Below are 27,464 nucleotides of genomic sequence, written 5' to 3'. Positions count from 1 at the left end.
ATTCCTTAACTTCATAGTATTTTTTTTTATTATTATTATTTTTACTCTTTTACCTATACATCTTTTATCTAAGCTAATTTAATTTTATTTTTTTTTAATTTTGATGATAAGATTTTTTTGTTGTTAAATAGTTTTTTGTATACGAAAAATGAATTAATAAAAAGTAAAAAGAAAAAATTATCATTTAGCATGGAAACTATTATTGCCTAGTATATATACAATACATTTATTTAAATATATATATTAACATCAAAAATTAAGCTAAGCTTATGTGTTAGGATTTTTAAATTTAATTTAATTATTTTTTTGTTTTTCTTATAAGCTTTATTAAATTAAAAAAAAAAATAAACAAAAAAAAAAAAGAATGCAGAATAAAAATATTAAAAATTTGTGTTAAAAATATATTAGAGAAAAAAATAAAATAATTAATAATAAAACAATAAACTTAAGTGAAATATAGTTTATTTTCGTTAAATATTGTTTGTCGCCATCGTAAATGTTTTTTTGCACTATATGAATTTTTTTTAAATGTAAGGTCGCGCATTACTTACTTTATTTTTTTAGTTTAATTTTTTGTTTTTTATATGTATACACATCATTTGAACTATTTTTTGTTTATAAATGTATTTCTTCTGTTTTTTTTTTTTTTTTTTGTTTTTATTTTTTTATATAATTTTTGGCAGTGTTGTTAATTTTTTTTTTTTGTTTTGTATTTTTTCAAACTATTTTTATTTTTTTTATGTTTAAATTTAATTTTATTGATTTGTTAAAAAATAATTTGCACTTAAAAAATTATAATTAAGAAAAATATAATTATTATTATTGTATTTGTTATGTAAAAACTTAAAAATTATAGATTGAACTTACTAAAATTAATATTGCTTAAAAAATAAACTATCTACGTTTGTTTATAATTTTTTTTTTGTTTTTATTTTTATAATTATTTGTAATTTAAAATAAAAAATTGTATCTTCTCTACTTTGGTAAGTGATTTTAAGACAAAAAATAAAACTCTGCTCTTTTTAGAGATAAACAAAACTACTCCTTTTTTTTTTTTCTTGATTTTTTGTTTCGGATTTCATTGTTTTTGCTTGAAAACAGGTAAAATATTTACTCGTTTGTTTTTGTTGGTTTGGATTTCCTTCATCTGTGATGGCACGATAAAAAAATTAAATATTTTTTTTTTTTTATTTTGTTAAAATGAGTGTGTACGTATTTTTTTTTCTTTTTGTGTTTTTGTATGGAAGTTTATTCTATTAGATACACCATTTAAACATGACGTTTCATATGCAAAGCCAAATGATCTGATCGAGAGAAACAACGATCACAATTGCGGCATTTGAAGGGTTTGGCGCCGGTATGTTTTCGAAAGTGACGCGTTAATTCATCACTACGTGCAAAACGCCATTCACATCCTTCCCAAGAGCATTTGTACGGTTTTTCACCTGAAACAAAAAAAAAAAAAAACATAAAAATCATAAATATTTTTATACTTAATAAAAATAAATAAATTAATTCTTAAAAATATTTGTATTCTATTCTAAATTTTCGATAGGGTAAAGCAGGGTAAATAGGCAGCTATATAGAAAGTCAACTTTTCCAATTTCATATGTTAGAGAAATGATATTGTTTGCTTAAGTGAAATCACACATTTTTCATGAAAAAAAGCAAAAACAAATTAACTTTTTTTTCCTTACACAACGTATTGTCAAAATTTTTACATGCCAACCTATAATAAATTTTATATTATTTGAAAGCTTATTATTTCACCTTTAAAAATATGCATCAACCATATCTGTACGACACCTACAAAAATTAAAATTTTTTAAAGACAACCATGTCAAAAAAAAACCACGCAATAGATTAAAAACAATAAAAACGTTACATACTTTATCCTTTTAATTCTTAAACTTTGTTTTCACATTCATTATCTTAAGTTAACCAGTTAAGAATGTACAATTAACTGCCATCCTTTTGAAAGCCATCGAAGTCTTAACAGAATGACTCCAGATAGGACTTATATCTCCCCTACCTTTAAGGTTAAACTCTTGTATACTTCAATAGCATTTGTTTAAAAAATATATTTCTTTCTCTCTCTCTTTTAATCTCTGTCTCTCTTTTTCAACATTCATCATCTTCAAATGTCTGTTTTGTGCCCATTTCATCATTTTAGTCCTCCTTACACGACAACGACAATGACGAGTACACGAAGACGATGACAATAAGCAACGTAGAGTAGAGAGTTTTCATCTTGAGAGTCATCAAAAACAAGTTAAGATGAAAATATTTATGCCGTGATGATGAAGTGAAAGATCTAGGACATACAATGTGCCCGCCTCAAGACTCTGTATAAGGATGACTTTTTTAAATCATCAACATCATCATCGGCCCCAAAAAAATATAAAACAATGCAATTCTCCCTTTTCTCCTACAAAAAAAAAAAAAAAAAAAAAAAATAAACAAAGACAAAAACTCGAATGCTTTTGTGTTGTTGTTATTCTTTAAGTGGAAGGGCAAGCGGACTTTAAATGAAGATAGAGACTAAAATAGAAGTGCTGAAAAGCTTTGCCAAGGATGTCAATATTTTTCGTCGTTTCCTTTTCTTATTCACGGCTTTGTTTTCGTAATTTTCTCGAGTCATATTGTGCCAAGAGTTCTTCTTTTTTTATTTTTTCCTAAATTAAATCGGTTTTCTATTGTTTACCTTAAAACCTACGCCAAGTGAGATGGTAAATTCGTTAATAAGTGTGTTTTCTTGTCCAAAAAGGACAAAAACAAAAAAAAAAATCCTTAGAATCGTTGCAGCAAGAGGGAACGGAATATAAATGAAATTTACGACACGTAACACACAAACAAACAAACAAACAAGAAAAAAAATATTTTTTTTTTTTTTTTTTAATGGGATTTTATTTTTCTACAATACATTTTTGATGCTTTGGTGCTTGCATGCTCAAAATCCTGATGATAATTCCAAAGTCTTTTCGCCTCGGTACTGTTCTTGCTATGTATTTATGAGATGTCACAGGATTTGTATTTATCTATTTTTTTTTTTTTTTTGAAAAAAAAAATTTAATTTTCCACAATTGTCCTAGACACCATGATGGTGGTGATAATAAAAAAAAAGGAAACACACAAAAACATAAAAAAAGAGAACCATCACAGCCGGCTTCCTCTGCAATAAGACAATCGTTGGCAACTTTTGTTGTTTATTTTTTCAGGATTTTTTTTTATATATTTTTCGTTATGTTGGATTTTTTTTTTTATATTTTTATGGAAATTTTTGCTTTTTCTCTTGTTAAGTTTTTTTTTTGTTTTATTTTATTGCATTTTATTTTCAAATTTTCATAAAAAAAAACTTTGGTGGGTAAACTGTGTATACTACGACCGTAGTTGTCGCCATTTTTAGTTCTGTGTGAATTTATGTGGACAATTTGTCGGACTTTCACTCTCAAGTGGGTGAATTTTTTTTTATATTTTTCCATTTCTTATTTGAATACTACAACCGCGCAAAGAAAAGGACGAAAATAGTTGTGAAAAAAATATCCTGCAACTGATGAGAACATTTTTATGGCATGGATTATGTTTACTTACTGTGTGGACAAATTTTTCTTCGTTTTTTTTTTTCTTTTTTCTGACAAAAAATTTGAATGTTTGGTTATGAAATTTGACAAAAAAAAAATGCCCCCTTTAATGACAACCACCATCATGACTACCGCCGCAGGCAGAGGCCTATATAGTCAAAGTTTAATGGTCTAGGGTTGAAATGATTGACGAAACTTCTGCTTGAGTAATGTTTACTTGTTATATTATTAGCTTTTATAATATAATCAAGTTTAAATTACTTTTCTAGATGAATTGTGAAAAAAAAAACAAAAACAGAAAAGAAACAGGAAAATATGGAAATGTAAGGACTTTTTTAATAATGAAATTTTGCTTCAGGATTTTTTGTTTTTGTCATACAGCCTAAGGCAATTCATATATTTTAACATTGTTTTCTATTTCATTGTACAAAAATTATGACAAAGTTTTTTTTTTTTCATTCTAAACTTTAACACTCTGTAAAATATTGTGATAAAAAAAAAAAATTTATTTGGGATATGCTTTCATTTTTATTTTTCTAATTTTTCTGCTTCTTCACATCGATAACTTCTTCATAATAACAGGATTAAGATCCATAAAAAATACCTTAAGACTTCCTTAAATAATTTTTTAAATTTTTTTCACTACTTAAGCTTGTCACCTTAATACAAAATTTACTTACTTACTTTTAATACTTTTTTTTGTTTCGGTTTAGTTCTTGCTTAAGGCTCTTATTTGACATTTTAAAAATTTTCTTATCAATCAAACTACAAAGATATGACAAAATTAATCATCTAAAAATTTTTCCTTTAAAACAGGGTTGCGACAAAGAAGTTCCCATTTTAAAAGTGGCAACCCTAATATTTTTTCATTTTCAGTATCAACTTCTCATTCGTTTGAAATTCAAGCTCGAACCTAATAAACAACTAAATAACTCAAAAGTCACTCGCCGACTTTTTAAGCCCCCTAAGAAAGGTCCATTTCTAACAAAATGGAGTGATAATAAGATTTATTGGTAAAGTCAATATAATACATTCTTAGGTATGAAATAAAATTCGTCTCAAAAATTAAAAAAAAAAAATAAATAAAAATGTACTCTATGGCGTATGAGTGATATTTTTTTTTTTTTAATTTTAAGTGTTGCTTAATGTATTGCGTAATGTAAAAAGATATTTTCAACTATAATTTGTACTTTTACTATTTATATATTTTTTTATTTTACAAAATGGCCGATTGAAAATTGCGGAAATAATATTGAAGACAGTACATAAATGGTTTAGTTTATAACTTTTTTTTAAATTGCTTCAATTTTAATATTCTTATAAAAATTTATTCGTAAGTTCTGGAAGTTTAAAGAGACAATTTTGGTTCTAAATTGTTATTTGATTAAAAAGTTTACTATTTTAGTAGATTCCTATGTCATCGTTAATTAGTTTGTAGCAAATACACAAAACATTATATCGATAAGCCTTAAAACCCATGACTCCTTTACGAACTAATGTCCTCATCTATTTCTTTAAACTACCAATTCCACCAAACATCGCATTACTGTATTCCCCAAAGCACCTATTTATTTCCTCTTATACTTCAGCGAATCCGAAACTAATTAAACTTATATCATTGGTTACGAGAGAAAAAAAAAACAAAAAACCAAAATGTCATTTCGTTGAAATTTAAGGAAAAGAATTTCCGTTAGAAAAAAAGTTACCACAAAAAGGATTTTTGGTGAAATTTTGTGTTTCTCATTTTCTTTCCTTAAATTCCATTTCCAACAAAAATAAAAAAAAAGTATAACAAAAAACTTGCGAAAAAATACCCTTTTTTTTATGGTCTTAAATTCGCAAAATCACACCACCCTAATAGCAAAAAACCCCTAAAACTAATCTAAATGGTCAAAGTATCTGAAGAATTTCACACAATTTTACTTTGTGTTCAAAGTGGTGGTGTTGATGGTGAAGGCGTTATCGTTGTCGTCAGTCCATCGTCCTTTCACCAAAACTACAAATTTTTCGAAACTCAAAAAACTTCCCTGGGAAAAAGCATGTTGAACGAGAGATACGACCATCAACGCGGATGATTTCGCATATAAAACGCATTCCTTTAAGCCAGCTTGTTTTTTTTTTTTTGCTATTTCACGTTACTTTGAGTTTTCCTTGTTTCTCTCTCTTTCTATTTCTGCCCTCATTCCTTACCGACCTTCCGCGTGTTAGTCACGTAGTACATTTTGTTGAGTTTAATTGCTTTATATGCCAAAGGATCATTCTCGAGAAAATAATTCTCATTCTATCTCTTTCTTTCTCCCAGAAAACACATCTACACACACACACAAATATACATTAACATGGACATATCGAAGACCATGGACTTTTTTGTGGCGGCTCGCAAAAAAGCTGAATTACTTCTGCATCCTTGCTTTCGACTTCCTCTGGATTTTACTCTCTTGCTACTTAGTGTAGCACGGCTTGTTCCTTGGCAATAAATTTCTGCGTAGTTTTGTTTTATTTCCCTTGATTCGCCGTCGTCCTTTTTTAGTTGAAAACTTGCCAAACGGAAAGATGTATACCTACTACACTCCCCAGCACCCTTGTAATTCTATGGTATAGCAGAGCCCCTCTCTGATGATGACTATACATGGCATTACCAACCCACTTAAGCTTTACAACCACTCGCTCCTTGCCCCCTCACAAATGCTGTACCGTAAGTCGTTCGTGTCTCATTTTTATCCCTGTAATTTCTCGAGAATTCATCGTCGTCGGTATTTTTCTCGTTTTCGGTAATTCACCCAAACCCCAACCATCACGACCACTGAAAAAAGAGGATGTAGGTTACTTTTCGTGGCAGTGATTTGTTCCGTTTTTTGGTGTGCGATAAACTCTGCCGCCCCTAAATCCGAGTGTCGCCACACTGCTCTTCTAACGACGAAGCGGCCTGACGAAAACGATGATGAAGACGTGCTACGAATTCTCGAACTGTGCTGAAAACCTTTTCCCGAAAAAAATCACCGAAAGAGGGCTGGTTCTCCGTAACACTTTTCACCTCTTTCCACAAGATGGCGCTGATGGTGGTGGTCCTCATGTCAGATGCAGGAAATAGAGTTAGACTGGTAAACCAAACAAAAAAAAAAAAAAGGAATATACTACCCTGGTGGTGCCAACCTAGTTCTTTCTCAAGGGAGATTTGAGTCTGGGAGGATTTTTTTTTTGTTGGGGGTTGGTGTATGAGGGCAGGGCCGTACGATAAAATTACTTAAATTTATTTCCAACGATGAACTTAATGCTATCGAATGAATTCGGATTGGGAGCATCGTATAGTGGCCGCCATTGGGAATTATCCTGGCAAGAAAAAAAAAAAGAGAGGAGTCTGCCGTTCACATTTAGGATCTGCCATTGATTCCATTAGTGCAGGGCTTTCAGTTGAACGGATTTTCTAAGGAAGTTTTTTTTTTTTTTTGCTGTTTCCTCCTCCTAACAAACCACGAACGTTATTGAGAAATGAACAGAATCAGAAAATATATATATAACACAAGCAGGCTCGACCTCTTGTTAGGGTCTTGGACCGAGCAGAAGCTAGCAGCAGCACCATCAACGGAATCAATGAGCAATGTGCTGCTGCTTCTGTATTGTACAATTGGGTTCCAGTTTGTTGAATTATGGCAACTTTATTGGTTTATGCGGTGTGGATGTGCATTGTGTGCACTCAAGGGAGACTAAGACCCATAGAGAATTCTAGAGAGAAAAGCACTACTCTACGACTACTACTCACTAGGCCACAGGCATTTAATTTTTCATGCTTAGATTTTTAGGTTTTTTTATTTTTTTATTCTATTTTTTTTTTTTTTGTATATTTTATTGCTTTGTCGTGTTTTAAAAGCTTTGTGAGAGAATTTATTAAGGACAACGAGTTAGAGAGAGAAACTATATTTATGGTCTTTTAATGCTTGTGGCTGAAACTGAAAGCTGCGAGAATTAATTTTGTCGACTTTTTGATTTTCAATTCGAATGGTTTTTTTTATATCGGGTGGGTTTCTATATTATCTGCTCATGTATCATGATGTCCTGGAAGACATATTTTTTGTTATAGAAAATATTGAAAAGAGTTCAATGATTTAAGGTTATGTTGAAATTAATGGCTCGGTTTGGCTTGACTTAACGTTTCAAGAAGGGCTCTTCAGGTTCACTGCAACCTACATTTCCATAGTGTGCCATATAGTAGGGATCTGATCCTGTAGGAATCTTCTAGGATATTAGTACTTAACAGTACTTAAAATGAAGTACTGATACTGATACTGATACTGATACTGATACTGATACTGATACTGATACTGATACTGATACTGATACTGATACTGATACTGATACTGATACTGATACTGATACTAATACTGATACTGATACTGATACTGATACTGATACTGATACTGATACTGATACTGATACTGATACTGATACTGATACTGATACTGATACTGATACTGATACTGATACTGATACTGATATTGATACTGATACTGATACTGATACTGATACTGATACTGATACTGATACTGATACTGATACTGATACTGATACTGACACTGATACTGATACTGATACTGATACTGATACTGATACTGATACTGATACTGATACTGATACTGATACTGATACTGATACTAATACTGATACTGATACTGACACTGATACTGATACTGATACTGATACTGATACTGATACTGATACTGATACTGATACTGATACTGATACTGATACTGATCTGATACTGATACTGATACTGATACTGATACTGATACTGATACTGATACTGATACTGATCTGATACTGATACTGATACTGATACTGATACTGATACTGATACTGATACTGATACTGACACTGATACTGATACTGATATTGAATACTGAATACTGAATATTGAATACTGATTACTGATTACTGAATACTGAATACTGAATATTGAATACTGAATACTGAATACTGAAGATTGATTACTGATTACTGATTACTGAATACTGAATACTTATACTGATACTGAGGAAAAGTCAGGATACAAAGTTGTTAAAAAAAAACACAGAAATAAAAAAAAATTATTTACTTTTCAAAATGTAAATCCTTATAGAAATAGAAAGTTTTTTTTTTTTAATTTCGTCTTTCCACCTGTCCCCAGGAATTAATTTTTTCTTATTTATTTTATAATTCCCCTCAGGAATTTCAAGAATTTTAAAACCAAAATTACCAATAAATCCATCCGAATCGATACACATAAAAACCAAACCTTAACTGATTTATATTTTTATTTCATTTCTAGCAATTTCATATAAAAAAAAAAAGAAGAATTTAATCAATTCACATTACATCAAAGACTTCTCCGCAGGATGACAGTTCGATTAATTCAATGGCTTTATCGATAACGTCCTGCCAAATGGTATATCTTTTAGTATAGATTATTTATACCCTCCCCCCGTATTTTCTCATCAATCCACCTGGTTTTCTCTATATAAATATAAACTCGTAAATTTATAAAAAAAAAAAACAACAACAATTTCCCCATAAAAATCGAAGTTACACAAAGTACAAAATAAATTCAATAGTCATTGCCTACCTTTCAAAGAGATAAAAAGTTCAGATCGAAAAATAAAATCGAAATAAGAAAAAAAAAAAAAACAACCAAAAGCTGGATGGATCTATTCTAATGAGAAAATACATTTATCATCATTTCCTGGCAGAGATGCCTATCACCCTCTAGCTCTATTCCTCTCTATTGGCCTGCTTTTCTTCCCCCTCCTTAATTCTTTACTTTTGAGAGTCTTACTCTCTCCTGAAGCGGTATACTAAGCGGTGTCATCTTCGTCCTTTTGTGCAGTAATACCACGTACCTTTATACGTCACCAGTGTCCTTTCGCTTCTTTTTTTTTCTTTTTGTCTTCATTTTCTTATTAAGATTAAGAATCGAAATGAAAAATATAAAGAAATTTATTATAGGGGGATGTTTTAGTTGTTTCAAAGAAGGGGGGGGGGGGGGTTGAAGAGGGTACTACGCAGAAAACTAAGTCTGGTGAAATTAAAAAATGACTTTGGACATTTCACTTTATCTGGGATTGTGTTTTTTTTTGTTCCTCTCACATTCACCTAGAAAAAAAACAAAGACAAATGAGATGACAAAAGAATAAAAGTGTGATAAGCAAACCAATCACACCCATACACAAACTTGAAAAAAAAAAATATCAACTTCCCCTGGCTTCCCAATGGGGTGAAAGTGTGTGATCAAAGTGATGCATAAATCCTGTTAAATTTGAAGAAATTCTAGCTTTAGGGGTCCTGAATATTGACAGAGTTCTCTCTTGTTGTTCACCCCCCCCCCGCCCATTTTTTCATCTCCTGCAGCAGTCGCAAATAAAAACGACGAGCGCGTGTATTTTTTGGGTATCGAATTTTGTGTGCATCACTGAGCTTTTGAATCAGTTCAATTTGATGGTAGAAAGTGATTTCAAACTGAAACCTCACCCCCTCCCCCCCCCCCTCTTTGGCCAACAAAAGTTATTGCTTCCCGAATTGCTTCAATGGTTAAATTGAGGAGGAATTCCCAGTGTTCAAATAGAGAGTTATGTGGACCTATCAATGTGATGGCTGCTACTAACATTGTACCTATACTACTCGTAGTACACCCCCCAAAAATGATTGTGTGCATCCTATTTGACGCCTCAGTTACCACAAATTGGTCATCATTCACGCGATTCAAAGGAGATATAAATGTTAGTACATACTCGTACAAACATACTCCTCATGCATAAAATGTTGATTTGAGTATGTGTGATGAGTGAGAGTCAATTTCGAGAATTATGTGTGCATTGAATGGGAGTTCATACAAAAGGTTGTTTTTTTTGGGTATAGACAGAATCTAGTCTGGAATGATATTTTTTTGGATTTTTTTTTTTTTTTGTTGCAATATACACATTTGTCCTACAAAGGACGAGTTATGGATTTGTAAAATAACTTATATCGTGTTTTCAATCAAATATAACTTTTCCCAATCATGTCTGTTCAATTTTCATAAGACTTGGATTTTGTTACCTGCTTTTAAAATCTTGGCTTAAAGCTTTTTGAAAAATTGTAGATTTTTTAGCGATTGTGCCTATAATGTATTTGTATCAAACATTTGGATTGGGTAAGACATCTGGATTTTTTCTTAATGACTGACTTTTTATAACCGATTACAACGAAAACGTTTGAAAAAATAAGCGTTAATTTTAAAATAAAAAAAAAAAATATTAAAAAAAATATGGATGTAAAAAAAAAATTTTTTTTTTTGAAAATTCAATAAAATGCAGAATTTTTTTTGAAAACTTATTTGATTTATTTATATTTATTGAAAAAAAATATTTTTTATAAAAATTTTCTTATATGAAAAAAATTTTGTTTTTTTATTTGAATTTTTTGAGAAAAACTAAAAATGCAGTTTATTGCAATTGCTTTGAATATTACATCTGCAAAGTTTAATCAAAATTATTAGAGTCGTTTTCGAGATATTTGGTATAACTTGAAAAATTTTTATGGGAGGTACACTTTCTAAGTGAAAAAAAAAACAACTTTCAAAATTCTATAAAAATCATCTATACCAAATTTGAAGAAAATCAGTCCACCCGTGTAATCTGTGGAAATGTGGACGCACCAACGCAACGGACGGACGGAATTGCCAGACCCACTTTTTCGGAGTTCTCCGTCATCGTAATGTAATTTTTTTTTGAATGCTTGGCTTTATTTTGTGGTTATGTGGCTTCAAGACCACACGTTTACGCTCAATTAAATTCTAAACACTTTAATATAAGGAATCAAATTTTTGAATTTAAAACAAAAATTATAAAATATGTGTTGTTCATGTAGAAAACATTTTTAACAAAAAAAACTCAACTCAATCAATCATCACTCTCCATTAAAAAAAAAACTCAGTTAAATTATTTAGAACAGTTTCTGTTCTTAATCGACTTTTAATCATTTCTAACATGAGAACATATATTTTCTATCAACAATACTTATTGTTAAATTGGATAATTGTTAATTAACTGTTGCTTCGTCTACAAAAAAAAAAAAAAAAAAAAAAAAAAAAAAAATAATTTTGTCATTTAAAAAAAAAAAAAAAAAAAAACACTTGTCATCGTAAATACTGACATAACTACCTACAACTGCCCCCGAAAAAAAAAAACAACAACAAAAAGTAAAACAAAAAAGAAGAATCTACAAACCATAAATAAACAACAATCAAGCAATAAAAATTGAAATACTTTCGTTTTCATTTTGTATAGTACAACCAATTAACCTGACTAACCTCACACCACTGTCATCGTCTGTTGAACAAAACGACAGCAAAAAAAAAAATAACATAAACGCTCTAAGCTGAACTGATGATGACTGTAGTTAAGTCTTCATATAATTTTCGTTCATTCAGAAATGAACATAATAATTATATTGTTGTTGTGTCTGTCTGTAGTATTTTCTTTGGACACGAAGTTAAATCATAGTTTGAATGTAGTTGTCTACGTTGATCTAGAATATTTATAATAACAAAAATGACCCCAAATTTTAACTGTAATCAGAGCTTTCAGACTGTATGAAAATACCTCAATTAGAGGGAATTATTATTCCCTTGATGGGTATTATTTTTCTACGGCATATGAATTTGGGTTTGAGACATATAATTTCAATCTAAAATGTTTCAAAAAAACGCACAAGCAATCCAAAATTCCGAAAGTGTTAGTCCAAAATTGGGGATTTTGAAAATCCCTAAAGGTCAAGTATTAGACAATGAGTAAATACAGATTATAAATCGAAAAATAGGTAGGTTTTTAGTAATTTAGGTTTTTAAAATTTTGCGTTTTATGGATCAACACTTAAAAAAACTTAAAAAAAAAAAAAACAATTCACTCTTAATTCAAAAATTTAGAAAAGTAAAATTATAGAAACTGGAGTCCCCTACACCAAATTTGTTGAACCATGAAAAACTTTAAGTTCAAAATTTTTAAAACCCAAATCGATATTTCATAATAGAACATCTTAGGAACTGTACATCCAGAAAACTTAGTTTTCAAAACATTCTACTAAAATTTTAGCAGGGTTCAAATCTCAAGCTTAAGACTTGTACTTGAGGGTACAACAATCCTTGAGTATTTAGAGACTAAAGTACAATTTGGATTCTCTAATTTAAGAACATTCAGGACTACTGGGAATTTTTGATTTTCGGAAAATTTTGTGTTTTTGTTTTTAATTTTTGTGATTTTTGGGACTTGACATTTTGGCTTGGGATTTTTTTTTTCAAGATTTTGGGTCCAACGGATTTTAGGTTTTTGTTCTTTGGATTTGCGATATTCCCGCCTCATTTTTTAGAGTTCCATGCAATATTTTCAAAGCAAGAATGTACAGCATATCTTTGGCCAGAAAACCGACATAAGAAAATCCAAAATTCTGGAATATTGAACTTGGAAATTTTTTACTTGCGATATATGTAGGTACTATAGGGCAAGTGGTCCGGCATTTCTGTCTGTCTGTCTGTCTGTCTGTAAGAACCTCGAGCTACAGCCAAAACTAATGAAGTGATTTTCTTCAAACTTGGTAGTTAAAAGTTTTGGGTGATTCCCTAGAGGACAAATTGAAGTTTTTTTTAGGACCAAAACTAACGGTTTTGATTTATTTCAAAAACGACTCTAACGATTTTGATTAAATTTTTTCTGCTTACTGTTACAGATAAGAGCCTCCTTTGATAATAAAAAAAAATATTTTTTGTACCGTTATTAACTGTACCTGCCATAGAACGGTTTTTTGGATTTATGAATTTCTCATAAACGACAAAACAGATTTCGACCAAATTTTTAATACAGAAACTTTTAAACAATCATTATTTAAAAAAAATTTTAAATTTTTCAAAAAACACATTTTTGGATTTTTAAAAAATATTTAAAAATTTTTTTTTAAAAATCAATTTTTTGGAAACGAGTTGGTGAAAAATTTTGAAATTTTGTTTTTATGTGTAAATTAATTATTTATTCAAAATTGCATATCAACTTTTTTTTTGAAAAATGTTAGAAAATTTTTATATATAAAAAATATTTTTTTTTTTTTTTAAAACGGCTCTAACGATTTTTGAAAATTTTTTTCTAAAAATTCCTTTTTATACTAGAAATAAAATGGCATACTTATTTTTTTGTAAAAGATCATTAAAAACGGTATTTAATTATTTATAAAAACAGATTTTATTTTTTTTTGCACTACTAACGAAATGCCGTGAAAATATCAATTTTTAAATTTTCCCTTATTTTGTTCAATGAAAAACTTTAACATTAGAGTAACTTTTACCATAAGAGCAAGTACGTGCCACCCCAGTCGTGCAATTTATTTCTTAAACATGCCTCCATTTTGGGTTTTGGAAACTTTAGGTTTTCTTGATTTCGTGTTATCGCTTTGGGTTTTAAGCATTATGATTTTTCTAAATTTGAAACTTTCGCAACTATGGGCTTTTTGGATTCTATGTTTCTATAGCCAAATAGGTTACATGATTCAGGATTTTTTGTCCAAGAATTTGGACATTTGGTTTTTTTTTAGAGAAGAATCACCTACACAAACTAATTTTTTTTTTTTAAAGAATATTTAACTTAAATTTGAAGTTTTAAACACAATATCCTAACCTTTTAAAAGAGATTTTACATTAAAAAATTAACTATTATAATTTGTATTCTTTTTTATAAAACTGGGAATTTTTTGTAAAAACTAATGGGATTTTTCTTCGATTCTCCTTTGAGCACTTATTTCCAACAACAATTCAATAGAGAACAGAAAAAATGCTCCATACTTGAAAAATTAAATGTATAGTGTTTTGGTAGTTTATTTTTTAAGATAAGAATTCTGATGACGTTATTCTAATCAGTTTCCATTTTGTTTTTATTTTATAAATCTCGTCATCCGAGAATTTAATGAATGAAAACTTGTGTAGACAAAAGTGTTGAAATGAAGTATGACTAAGTTCCAAATTGAAACTCAGCTGTTCGTTTTTTTTTTTTTTTTTTTTTTCTTTTGATGATGATATTTATCTTTAATTAGTAACAAGAAGCTGATTTACTTATTTCAATTGAAATCACCCAGACCTCATGAAAAAAGGTGATGGTCGGTCATATTACGAGTTGTTTTTTTTTTTTTGTTTTTTTATTTTTGTGTAAGTAATTGAATAAATTAAGATTTTTTAAAAAGTTGAAAATCTTGAGCTTATGAATCAGAAGTACACCTCATACAGTTATGTATGCATGATCTCACCAAGCATCACTCTCTCACTATTTGATTGAAAATAATTACTCATCTTATCTCATTGCGTTTAGCACATTAGCACCCAGAGACAAAAAAAAAAAAAACAGATAATTTTGTTTTAATTTGAGTCTGAAACATCTTTGGAATGATGATGATGAAGACCCTCCTCAATCTTCCACATAAACCAACAAAACTCGATAAAAATGATGATAGAGTCTGTATAGTTGCTGATAGCTGTGAGTTTATGAGCAAGCATTAATTAGTTAAAATGCCTACTACATATATAATAATTCATTGTGTTGTATGGCATGGTTATTAACCCCTAAAAAACCTTTGGCCTACATCGACTGATTAATTCAGCCTGATGAGAGAAGGGATGTGGAGTATAGAGTAAAATTGAAGTTATTGCAAGTAATGACTGTAATCTCATCGAACTTACATACCACACACACACAAATACACACACACACTTGATGAAAATATGATTTATATGACCAATTTAAGTGGAATATAAGTCCAATGTTAAAATAATCGCTTGATTTATTATGAATGTCGGTCAAAAGGGATATTTTACAGTGGGATACGTTAACAAAAATTATTGATTATTTTAATTCAAATGAAAGGCTTTCTATTGAATCTCAAAACATTTTCAATATAAAAAAAAAATATATTTAAAAGTGAAAATGTTATTTCGAAGAACTTTTAAAAGCATATTGAGTAATAAAATTACCATTTTTCAAAATAAAAATATCTTTCACTTTAATATCACTTTTTGTGACCAATTGCCCCACTGTTATATACAGATTTGCAAAAATACATTCATTTCAAGGATGAAAGATAAGAGTATTTAATCTTTTGAATAAAATGTTGTATATACCAAATGAAAACAAATTTGCCAGAAATAACCTTGATGGTTTTTGAATAAATATATGAATGAGATTTTGATATTTACGAACCCATAATTTTATCTTTTATTTATTCTTATTTTAGCATAAAACCTTAAATAATATTGTTTTATAAGGATGTACTGCTTTTTATTGGTTAAGCAAATTTTGAACCTCTAATTTCTTTATAAAGTATTTTAGCTTTTTAGGAAGGTACATTAGAGAATGGTCACTCTGATCAGTTACCAATATTTTAAATGTTTCTTGAAAATTTAACATAATTTAAAAATTTTTTGAATCTTAATTTAATATCGTTAAATGTTAAAATTAGTGTCAATAAATAAAAACAAGAAAAAAGAACTTCAACAGATTTTTTAGTTCAATTTCTAGCCCCACTTTTTAATGATTTTCAAATCGGTTACAGACAGGTTATAATTTAACTTCAACCAATTCAGAGTTATAATTAAAGTTACAAGAGTCTCACAGCCATAGTTTATACCAACTACAAACAGTTTCGGTTAAAATAAAAATAGTGAAATCTCACAAGTTAAAGCTTCTATATGGTTTCTTTAAAACCTTTTCAAAAACCGATTTTCATATAGAAGTCACAATTTCCTTAACTTTTTATTAAAAATTGCTTAATATTGTTTTTAGAAGTTTAAATGTGGTTTGGTAATCAGGAATGATTAACTTTGGAACTTGCTATTGCAGCTTTTCACAGATTTTTATAACGTATTTCGTTTTGAATACAGAAAAATCAAATCGAGGTTAAAAAGTAACTTCTAAAAGCTTAAATGTAAGTTAAAATATGACCACAGATGAAGAAGAAACTAGCTCAACCGAAATAAAACCCATTAATGGGTAGGGGATGCATTTTTGTTTTTTTTCAAGAATTTAATTCTTGGAGTTATTCCAAAATATGACAAGAATTTAAGCTTTACAATATTAGTGATATTGGTGATATCTGGCAGACAGCAAAAGCCAAGCCCAAATGTGTTTTTTTTAAATTGTATATAAAAAAAAATTATGATTTAATAAAAACCAACTAAACTAATTTCATTAAATCTGTGTTTTGTTACACATAGTTAAATTATTATCGAAAAACTGAAATAAAATTTACCGCTTTTGTAACCCATTTTCTGAGGCACTTTATCACATTTTAAAACTTACTTTTAAAAAATTATGTTAAACTCAAAAAAACTTACCCGTATGCGTTCTTTGATGTGCTTTCAGGTGTGAACTCTTGGTGTAGACCTTTTTGCAACCCAAAAACTGACACTTGTGTATCCTTCGCTTTGAGTCTGGTAAATGTTCATGTTGTCGCTGGTGATGTTTTGTGGTCACTAAAATGATAAAGAAAAAAAGTTAAATATGTTTCAGTCGCGTTGGACTTGCATTTTTTAACAAGTTTCTGAATCAAAATCGCTTGAATTCAAAACTTGTTAAAATCCGTTTAAATTAAACAATTCTCGTTGTTATTTTAAAAAGATTTATCATTATCAACTTACATGCGGTCACTTGTGGATTTTGTGCAGTCGTTCCACGTTGAGCGATCGCAGCGTGTTGCTGTAGATTTTGTTGGCTAACTTGTATCACACGGGCCAAACTGACGCCATTTTTGCCATGTGGCGTCGATGTTGTTGTTGTTGTCAGTCGCACTATGGCACTTCGAGGAATGTGATGCTGTTGCTGTTGTTGTTGTTGTGGCTGGGTCTGTTGAGCCTGTTGTTTCTGTGACGCTGCCGCTGTTTGCTGTTGATGCGCTGGATGTTGTTGTTGTTGTTGTTCGCTTGTCACAGATGTTCCGCCTGTCGATGGTGAAGTATGATGAAGTGTGGTAATGCCAGCAGGAACTGTATTCGTTGAAGACGTCGAAAATCTCAAGCCCCCCGTTTGTTGTTGGCGGTTAATGAGGGCAGCTAAACTCGCAGCCGTCAGCGTATAACAATTGCTTCTGCTGCTGCTACTGCTACTGCTATTACTGCTGCTGCTATTAGTTCGTATCGATTCCGGTGATGAGGGTGGCGTTAGTGTCGGTAAATGGTAATCTCGATGACTATTATTACTGTTGCTGGTGGTGTTGTTTGTGTTACTGTTGCTATTGGCTTGCGGGCTAAATGTGTTCATACTTTGCGTACCTGTGGCTATAAGACGCAGTTTTATTGACTTTTCCATTTGTGATGAGGCGGGGGACGTTGACGTTGACATTTTCTCCTCACAGCTATCCGAATTATTATCCTCCTCATCTTCGTCCACATCGATATTCTCCTTTTTCACCACCACCGAACAACTTAATGAACTGTCCCAGGATATGCCCGAACACGCTGACGATTCGGAACTCGTCGATATCGAGTCGAGATTTTGTTCCTTGATTTTCAATTTCTCAAGGATGCGTGCAGGTGTGGAAAATATCTCCCATGCCGAATCTAATTCGGTGTGAAGTTTCTTGTACGATTGTAGTTTGGGTTCGTCCCGGAGGTATCGTTCAAGTTCGTAGCAGGTCTGCAAAAAAAAAGAAAGAGAGAAAACAAAGAAAACATTAACACTTTCAAGAAATAGGAGGTTCTATAAAAAATAAATGGTAATGGAGGTTAGGTTTTAACCCAACGACAAAGAGGACGAAGAAAAACCTCTTGAAAGCAATTAAAATTCTAACAAAAGTGTAAAATTAATTGCGTGATAAATTTTAATTTAATTATTCCTAAAGGGGACACAAAAATAAAGTCCGGAATTTTGGGTGTATATTTCTTCTTTATTTTCGAGAAGAGTTAAAGCCTGCAAAGTAAGCTACAAAAATATAAGTCAAGCTAAGAAGTGTGTTTTATTTACAAATGGGATTGGTTTTGAATTTTTAAAATTAAGTCCTTGGGATGAGAGGTTTTTTTTTTAAGGATTTAAGGTGTATTTTTTTTTTTCCTTACTTGGGTTTGTAACCGTTTTTTTTTTTTTTGGGGTAGGTAATTTACGACAAGGTTTTGAATGCCCATTATGTATTAGAGAATGGATTATTATGACATAGAAAGGGTTATTTTTCAAGGGTTACACGCAGCGAGTTAATGGTAATATTATGGTCTTATATGGATGTGGTGTTGGATATAGAGAAAGTGATTTGTTCCAGATTTAGAAGATACACAAATTTTGTATTCATTTATATTTGTTGGAATTATTGGAATGGGGGGGAGAATGGGCAAATTGAAGGCTTAGTTTTAATGGTTATTTAAAATGTGTAAAATTGGAATTTAGTACATGTGTAGGGCTTTCAAGTCATATTGAAGATGTGAATATAATTTTAAAGGGTTTTTGCAGTATTATGAATAATGGGAAATTTACAAGGAAATTAGAGAAAATGGATATAAATGTGTTATTATTTTTGTTGACACCTATAGTTTTGGGGTCTCTCTTGTCTTCCATTTTCTTGGTTGTTCTTTTCAATATAAAGGTAGAGGAGTTAAACCATTAAAGCTCTTATTTATGTCTAACCCTCAAGGGTCATATGAAATATTGCCCTACACTTTTTCTTCCAACTAATAGCAATTATAAATATATAGAAACAAATACTTCAAGAAGACTTTTGCAATGTTGAATTATATTGAAAATGTTTAAGAGGTCTTACCGAAATTATTGACACAGCTTCTATGAAACTGTTGAATGTTGATATTAAAGACAAAAGTTAGAAAAAATGATATTAGATATTTGTTATTTTTTTTTAAGGAAGTTTAATGCAAGCTTAAAAGACACCATTTAATTTGAACGGAGGAAGAACTTTCTTGAATGAGAAAAAAAACTTAATAGAGAACTAATGCGCTACATGCAGAGCTTTTATAAGGGGATAAAGAGAATCTATAACGAAATTCGTTAAAAGGTTTCCAAGTTTTAATGGGTGAAATATCAATATAATTTGTACGTAGAGGTAAAAGTTTCTATGAAGCGTTTTCTGTGACTGGGCTTAGTAGATTTTATAGTCCATTATTTTAGAAGTTTAGATAGTCTACAGCCCAGCTTCATTCTTGAAATATCTTCCATCAAAAAAATAATATTTAGATTAAAATAAATTCTGGAGAAGACCGAAAAATAACCACTATCCTTTTACCAATTTCAAAGCTTATCGTTTTAAGCAATAACGTTTGAGAATTTTTGATATATTTTCAAAATTGGAAAAAAAAAATCTGGATTCTAAAACATTGACAAACAATTTCAAATGTAGACATATCTTTGTTCAAAATCGTAATGTCGGACTGCTTGAAATATTTTGAAAAAAAAAAAACACATGAAAATTGAACATATTTTTATAATTTTTAACACTTTTTACAAAAAAAATGTTTAAAAATTTTTACATAATGTTATTTGAAAATGTAGAAAGAGGGAAAAAATATTATAGCAAATAAATAGGTCATCCTTTATTATTTTTTTTTTTTTCTAAAATTCAATCGAATAAAGCAAAAGAATATCGACAATGATATTAATAAATCAAAAGGATTGTGCGATGACGTCATTTGTGTCTTAAGAAGAGGGAAAATAAAGATTTTAAGCTTCAAATTTTTTTCACTCACTTTGGTATGACAATTTTTAACATGATACCGCTATTTGAAAAATTTTGAATGATTTGGATAATTTTTGAAGTTATACTTCTTATGGGAGGGTGGGCATGAAAATTTACTACATTTCAGCTCAGCTCACAGCTCAGCTCAAATTTGAGCTAGGTAGCATAGCTTAGCTCATTTGAGCTGAGCTGAAAGTGAGCGCCCCAACTTCCAACGCCTATATCTCGGAATTTTGAAAAAAAAATGAAAAAAATTTTTTTGATGCCAAAAGGTAGCGGGGACTCTAACCTACATTTGGGTACAACTTCCATCCCTGTAGGTACACGCGTTCTCAAACCAGGAGAACTTAAAAGTAAAAAAAAAGTTAAGCCCGATTCTGAAAAAATAGGCATGATGTGGCGGTTTAACATGCAAAGCGATTTTATAAAAATCTGACAATGTGCAAGGCGTAGGCCCATGACACAAGCTATCATTTGGCATCACTCCCAAAAATTGCTCTCAAGCGGCTTAGCTTCCAGGAGCGTTCAAAGATTCGGGGATTTTTCGAAAAAAAAAATTTACCCCAACTTTCAAACACGATTTTCTCGGAATTTTGAAAAAAATCGAAAAACCGGATTATACCACTTTCGGGTAGCTGAGAATATAAGCTTTCATATGGCACCACTCCCCTGTCTCTAGATCAAAGCCTTCCAACGCCTATATCTCGGAATTTAAAAAAAAAGTAAAAAATTGTTTTGATGCCAAAAGGTAGCGGGGACTCTAACCTACATTTGAGTACAACTTCCATCCCTGTAGGTACACGCGTTCTCAAACCAGGAGAACTTAAAGGTAAAAAAAAAGTTAAGCCCGATTCTGAAAAAAAAGGCATGATGTGGCGGTTTAACATGGAAGGCGATTTTTTAAAAATCTGATAATGTGCAAAGCGTAGGCCCATGACACAAGCTATCATTTGGCATCACTCCCAAAAATTGCTCTTAAGCGGTTTAGCTTCCAGGAGCGTTCAAAGATTCGGGGATTTTTCGAAAAAAAAATTTACCCCAACTTTCAAACGCGATTTTCTCGGAATTTTGAAAAAAGTCGTAAAACCGGATTATACCTGATTTTTTTTATGATTGAAAAAGAAATATTTTACTAAAAAAATAGAAATATATTTACTATTAACCCTAGAAAGATAATCTACGTCTGTAAGACGTATGGCGTGTAAAGAACTGTTTTATCTAATTCAATTCAAATTTCTGGGTTTTTGTTAAATTGATTTGATTTATTATATCACTTCTTTAAAATAATCTAAGTAATGAGTTAAATAAATATGACAAAAAGTGTTAACATAAGACCAAAAATCTTTTTTAGAATAATGCGTCTCTGAGACATATATTATGATTATCTTTCTAGGGTTAAAAAAAACCAAGAGAAAGATCACGAAAAATTATCTGTTTTATTTATAAAAATATCCATGTGTTAAAATAATTCCATTAATAACTAGAACCAAACATCTTGAGCTATGGTGTTTTATAAAAGTTTAAAATATCTTCATATTTCATTATACTTTCCAAATAAAAATCAATGTATCCTCTCACCAGGGTTCGGACTTCAGTTTCAAAATTTCGAAGAAAATTTGAAAAAAAAGCGAAGTAGATCCAAAATTTCGGAAGTAGATTTAAAAATTAAACTTTCAGAACATTTATTTACAAAATTTTATTCTAAAATTATTTTTCAACAAAATTATTTTTCTTTACTTTTTTTATTAAAATCTTTTCCAAAAAACCTTTCTCGTCTAGTGGTTGCAACGGTGCTTTGGGGTAAAACGGTTAATTCAGCGTAATCTAACAAATTTTTGATCAGGAATTCTTCAAAATCTGTCAAAATGACCTTAATAAACTTTATTTATATCTTGAATTCGAAGAATAATTGACCTCCATTAATCTTTTGAGATTTCAGTTAAGCTTTATTTCTCAATGCCGCGACCAGATTTAAAATTGAAGTTAAATCCCTTTCTCTAAACTTATTATTTGAAAAATATTTTTCAATCAAGAAATAGAAGTAGATCCTGAAAAAGAGAAGTAGGGAAGTAGATTTTATTTTTTTCTCAAAATCGAAGTAAATCTACTTCGATCGAAGTAAAGTCCGAACCCTGCCTCTCACCCATCACAGCTCAGCTCAGCTCACTTTACTTTAGCTCACCCAACAGCTCAGCTCAACCATCAGCTCAGCTGACTTTCAGCTCAGCTCAAATGAGCTGAGCTATGGTACATAGCTCAAAAGTCAGCTAGCTCAAAATTTGAGCTGAGCTGTGAGCTGAGCTCAGCTCACTTTTGAGCTTTGTAGCAACTCTGCAAGTTCCATATTGCTACTACTAGTGCTGAAGCACACACAATTCTCATAAAATAACCATATCGCACATTTTATGCTCAATTCATTTAGTTTCGTTAAGCGTATACCGTACGTTCTGAACCGCACAACATGTGTAAATTTCACAGAATAAATTGAAAACTACATGGACGCAAGGAGGATGAAAGAATTAAGTTATTGTTCACTTGATAAAAATGTAAAAAAACGATGTGTGGATTAATTAATTTAATAATAGAAATTAAAAATATCAAATGAAATTCATTTACATATACTGAATGAGAAGTATAACTTCAATCGCGTGTACATGTGTACACACACTCTTTTTTTTTTAATTTTTTGTGTCTTTAATTTTTTTCCACTAGTGCAGAGCTAGTACACATAACAAAAATTGATTTATTTCCTTCAGATAAAAGGTATCTAGATTTTTTCATTGCGAAATTGAAAACGTTTTGTGAAAAACTGATTTTGTAAAACAAATTTTGAATGCGAATGTTACTCTGTAGCGTCTTTCCTCCAAATTTTTTTGATCTGAACGTTTACTGAACTTGTTTTTTCTAACATGGATATGATATCCTTATAATGTGACATTGACATCATTCGATTACCTTTATTTCTTTGAATATATCTGAATATATTTATAAAACCCCAGCTAACTAAAAAAATCATTATATATGATTTTTCACACGTGGTAGAAGTGAAATCTTAAAAAATATTTTTTTTTGAAAAAAAATCGAAAAAATCCAACTTTTTTCCCCATCACCTTTAAATCCATTTTTTAAATGACAGTATATAATAAAATGTATATCATCTGAAAGCTTATTATTACATCTTTTATATAACGCTTCATTCATTTTTCTACGATGCCTACAAAGTTGCAAAAAAATTTTTAAAGCCAACCATGTCGAAATTTCAAACTGAGATTACGGTACTTCCTACACTGGCACTGGTGGCCGGTCATCGGCAACAGATCTACTCGATTAGGTATTAAATCGACTGGAATCTCATCTCAACTAATGCCAGCCTAGTTTGGGAGTATTTAACTAAAAAATTCAAAACATACATTTAAAAACACTTCAGCCAATGTTTGAAAAGAATTTGGTTTTTCATCAGTCGCTTTGTTCATAAGTTTTTTGCAATCGATGTGATATCAATTGTTTTGTATAAACAGAATTCACTTTTCAGTGTAAGAGTATTTTAATTTTTTATTATATCACTCATTTTCTATGTCAAAAAGAAGACTTTACGGGAAATCAAGATAAAGTTTCGGATTTTTTAGATTGTTCATACATTTTTGTGTAAGCCAATTGAAAGGTCAACTAAAATAGTATATCGTTGTTACAGAATATGTAATTATTAAAGAGAGTCCATAACCTTAGGTATGTCAGAAATAATACAAAGGATCCCTGATGCTTTAAGGCACCTTGAAGAATATCAATGATAAGATCGGCAGGAAATTACGGATGTATTGTTAAAGGATGCCAAAAGCATTTTTCCGTTTGTAAACGCCATTTTTCATTTCTTTTTTAGTTACTTTTTACCTTAAGCAAAACACACAATTAACTCTTTACAGTTTCAGGCAAAATAGAAAATAAAAAAAAAAAAAAAACGATTGAAGAAACAATTTTCTCATATTGTGTAGGTCAAAGGTTACATTTTTTTTCTTCTTCAAACAATGCGTGTATTGAAAGAATTCTTCATCTTCTTGCTATATTTTTTTTTGGTTTTCTTGTATTTTTAGAAACTAGCATTATTTTTCATTTATCCTCCTCCGTTGTTCAGTTTTCTTCCGCTAAAAATATCAAACTAAAAACTCAACCGGAAATTGTTCAATTTTCTGCTACGGGAAACTTTTACTATATCTATCTATCTACACTAACACCAAAAAAAAAAAGTATAATAGTTACACTACACTAGACAGTGCGCTCAACTACAACTACTTCTATACGAGTTTGTATATATTCTATAGACCCTTTGCAGCGCTCTTGGACTTCCTTCCTTCCTTCTTGCCAATGTCCTAAGTTTCCGCTCAAAGACCAATTTCAGTACAGTTTTTTTTTATACCAAAGAGAGTATAAAAATATATCCTCCATTTCGATATAAGATATCACAAACAAACTGAGGAAAAAAATATACACCAAGTGTGTAGGAGGATTCAAGTAAAAATCTAAACAGAAAATGTATCTTCTTGCTCGTAGTAGTCCTTTTTTTTGTATATATTTGTATGTGATTGTTGTGCATTCAAAAATGCAATTGAAAATGTACCCAGACGACTGTATACAGCCAAGAGAAACCCCAAAACAAAAAAAAGAAGGAAAAGAGCACCAAACAGAGGAAGAACGAAAAAAGGACCAAATTTGATGATTTATCCTTTTTTTTAAAGAAAAAGGAAAAAAAAAGGAAACCATTTTTTTATCCGTCGAAACTTGGTTTAAAAAAAGTTTGTTATTCTTCCGGGATCTGGAAATGTAAGAGTATACAAATTTCTCCATTTTTTTTTTTTTTTCAAGGATTCCAAAACAATACAGGATCATCATCGTTTCGCGCCCGCGAATAAGAACACAGTCAAAACAGGACTAATAAAGTATTTAATATGTATAAACACAACGAAAAAAAATATATAGAAAAGTTGGTTATAGAAGATTCAAAAACACGATACAGGCAAAATTACATTACTTACAAAAGCAAAAACGAAATCCAAAAAAAAATAAAGACTATATAGTCTTTATCGTCGTTATATCCTTATAGTCTTCGTTGTTTTTGTTGTCGTCATCGTCGTCTGTTGCTAATGTCCCCATCTTCCTCACTTTCAAAAGTGTATAAGTATAATAATAAAAAGAAAATGTTCTCGCTTTTAGAATAATTTTCGTAAGTGGAGATATTTTGCGACTACTAAAGTACCACTTTTGGGTATAACCTCCCGCATACAAAATACAAGGATGACAAAAAAAAAATGAAGGAACGAACAAAAAAAAAAATGTATATAATCTTCAACTTCAAGTACCAAAACGAGAAAGGAAGGAACAAAAATGGAACCCAATTTAAATATAGGGTAAAAGCGGGTGATATGGCGCGGCGGGTGAGATGGCGCACTTTAAATATCTTTTACATTTATTGCTCTAAAAATGTACGAAAAATATTTTTAGGTTTCTTTAAATATTTTAAATCGAAGTATCCAGTATTCGTTTCTTTACCTGTGATACAAAAAATAAAAAAAAATTTCAAAGCAAATCATGTGATGATTTTTTTCGAATTTTTTTTTCGCCCTTTTTTTTTGTTCCGATATTTTGTGAGTCGTTGGGATCTTAGATGCCCTTGATACACCAATACATATAAGAAAGTATAAGTTATGCATTGCGTGTGAAATCTGAGCTCTAGTTCTATCTGCTTTTTATGGGTGCTTACGAATATAAGTTATGCGCAAAAAGGTGAGATGGCGCAGTTTTTTGCGGGGGAAATGGCGCATTCCCTACTAGAATTTTTTAATTGAGTATAGTTTTAGCATGTGCCATATCACCCTCAAAATATTTTTTTAAATAATTCAGCCAAGTTCAAATTTTATAAAAAAGACGACTAGTTGCTATTTATTATACAGCATGCATTGGTGCTTGACTCCTTCACATCGTTCAACCATTTGTGCAATGAATTTGTCAATAGAAACCTAAAACAAACTCATGCGCCATCTCACCCACCCTATAGGGGGAGATGGTTTTTTTTAAACTTTTTTTCTATATTAAATTAAAAATACGAATTTAAAATATAAAATTCTGTAAAACAAACAATACGTTGGATATTGAATATAGAACATTTTTGCATTGTTAGAAATATGAAATGTGGTTTACTTTGAAAAATATGACAAAAACAAAAAAGGTATGCCATCTCACCCGCTTTTACCCTATATTCCCTCGGATATCCTCTTTTCGCGCGCTCTCACACAAGTGCACATTCGCCATTTTGTTGTTACTTAGCCTCTGTTACTCTTTTATAAGAGTTCTATATGAGTTTTTATATTAAAAACACAAATGTTGCCGTTTTTGGGGAATTTGTTTCGATATGTCAGATTTTTTAGTTTAGCTAAGAACTAATAAAACAGGCAATCACAAAAAAAAAAAATTATGAATTCACCATGTGGTGAAATTGACTTTTTTTTAAACTTTACGAATTCATGTGCTTTGATGATTTTAAAAAGAATCGAAGTAAGACTTTTTTTTAAACTTATTGAGTTCAATATTCTTTAGTTCACCACTTTTGAAAATCAAAAAGATGTGGTGAGTATCTTTCCTGAATTCAGTTCAATGGCTATAAAAAGCAACGTAAGGACATGTATTATAATAATAATATATAATAAATGTGTATTTAGTCCAAGATTTTGAAATTCACCACGTGTTGAAAATTTAACAGATATGGTGATTCAAAAAAATGAAATTGTACGATATGAATAGTTAAAAAAGAGTTGAAAAAAAAAGGTAAAAAGAAGGAAATCTTTAAAAAATCATATATTCACCAAAGGGTGAATTTATATTATTTTGAGAAATTCTTTAACACTTTGCGAAACTTATACAAAATCATTCTTATAATACCATTTGATGGCATTGAAAGATACCTGACTTTCATTTAAAAGACTAAATAACTAATGTTACCTTTAAAATTTTTACATTCACCACGTGTTGAAAATACAAAAGTTATTTAAGTGAGCGAAAAGATCTGTTCTTTATTTTCTTATGTGCTTCTTGGGTTTCTATGGAATTCTATATAAATTGATCACAAAAGTTTGCTTTTAAAATTCACCATAATGGTGAGTATTTAACTCAAGTTAATTTGTATGACATTTT

The 27,464-nt window shown here is 30.3% G+C and overlaps 1 protein-coding gene across 1 annotated transcript in view; it reads right to left on the bottom strand.

Annotated features, from left to right (window-relative positions):
• Window positions 1–1,261: 1,261 nt before the first annotated feature.
• Window positions 1,262–27,464, bottom strand: part of LOC129921049 (Krueppel-like factor luna) — a 368,820-nt gene continuing 342,617 nt past the window's right edge. Inside the window, exons 3-5 of the mRNA XM_056002682.1 lie at window positions 17,254–18,247; window positions 16,951–17,088; window positions 1,262–1,445 (exon numbers count right to left, since the gene is read on the bottom strand). Of these exons, the coding sequence (XP_055858657.1) occupies window positions 1,270–1,445; window positions 16,951–17,088; window positions 17,254–18,247 (1,308 nt within the window). The 3' untranslated portion in view covers window positions 1,262–1,269. The remainder of the gene's footprint in view (window positions 1,446–16,950; window positions 17,089–17,253; window positions 18,248–27,464) is intronic.

Source organism: Episyrphus balteatus, chromosome 1, assembly GCF_945859705.1.
Source record: "Episyrphus balteatus chromosome 1, idEpiBalt1.1, whole genome shotgun sequence".
NCBI lineage: Eukaryota > Metazoa > Arthropoda > Insecta > Diptera > Syrphidae > Episyrphus > Episyrphus balteatus.
The sequence above is the reverse complement of the archived record's forward strand: the minus strand, read 5'-3'. Positions and strand labels throughout refer to the sequence as shown.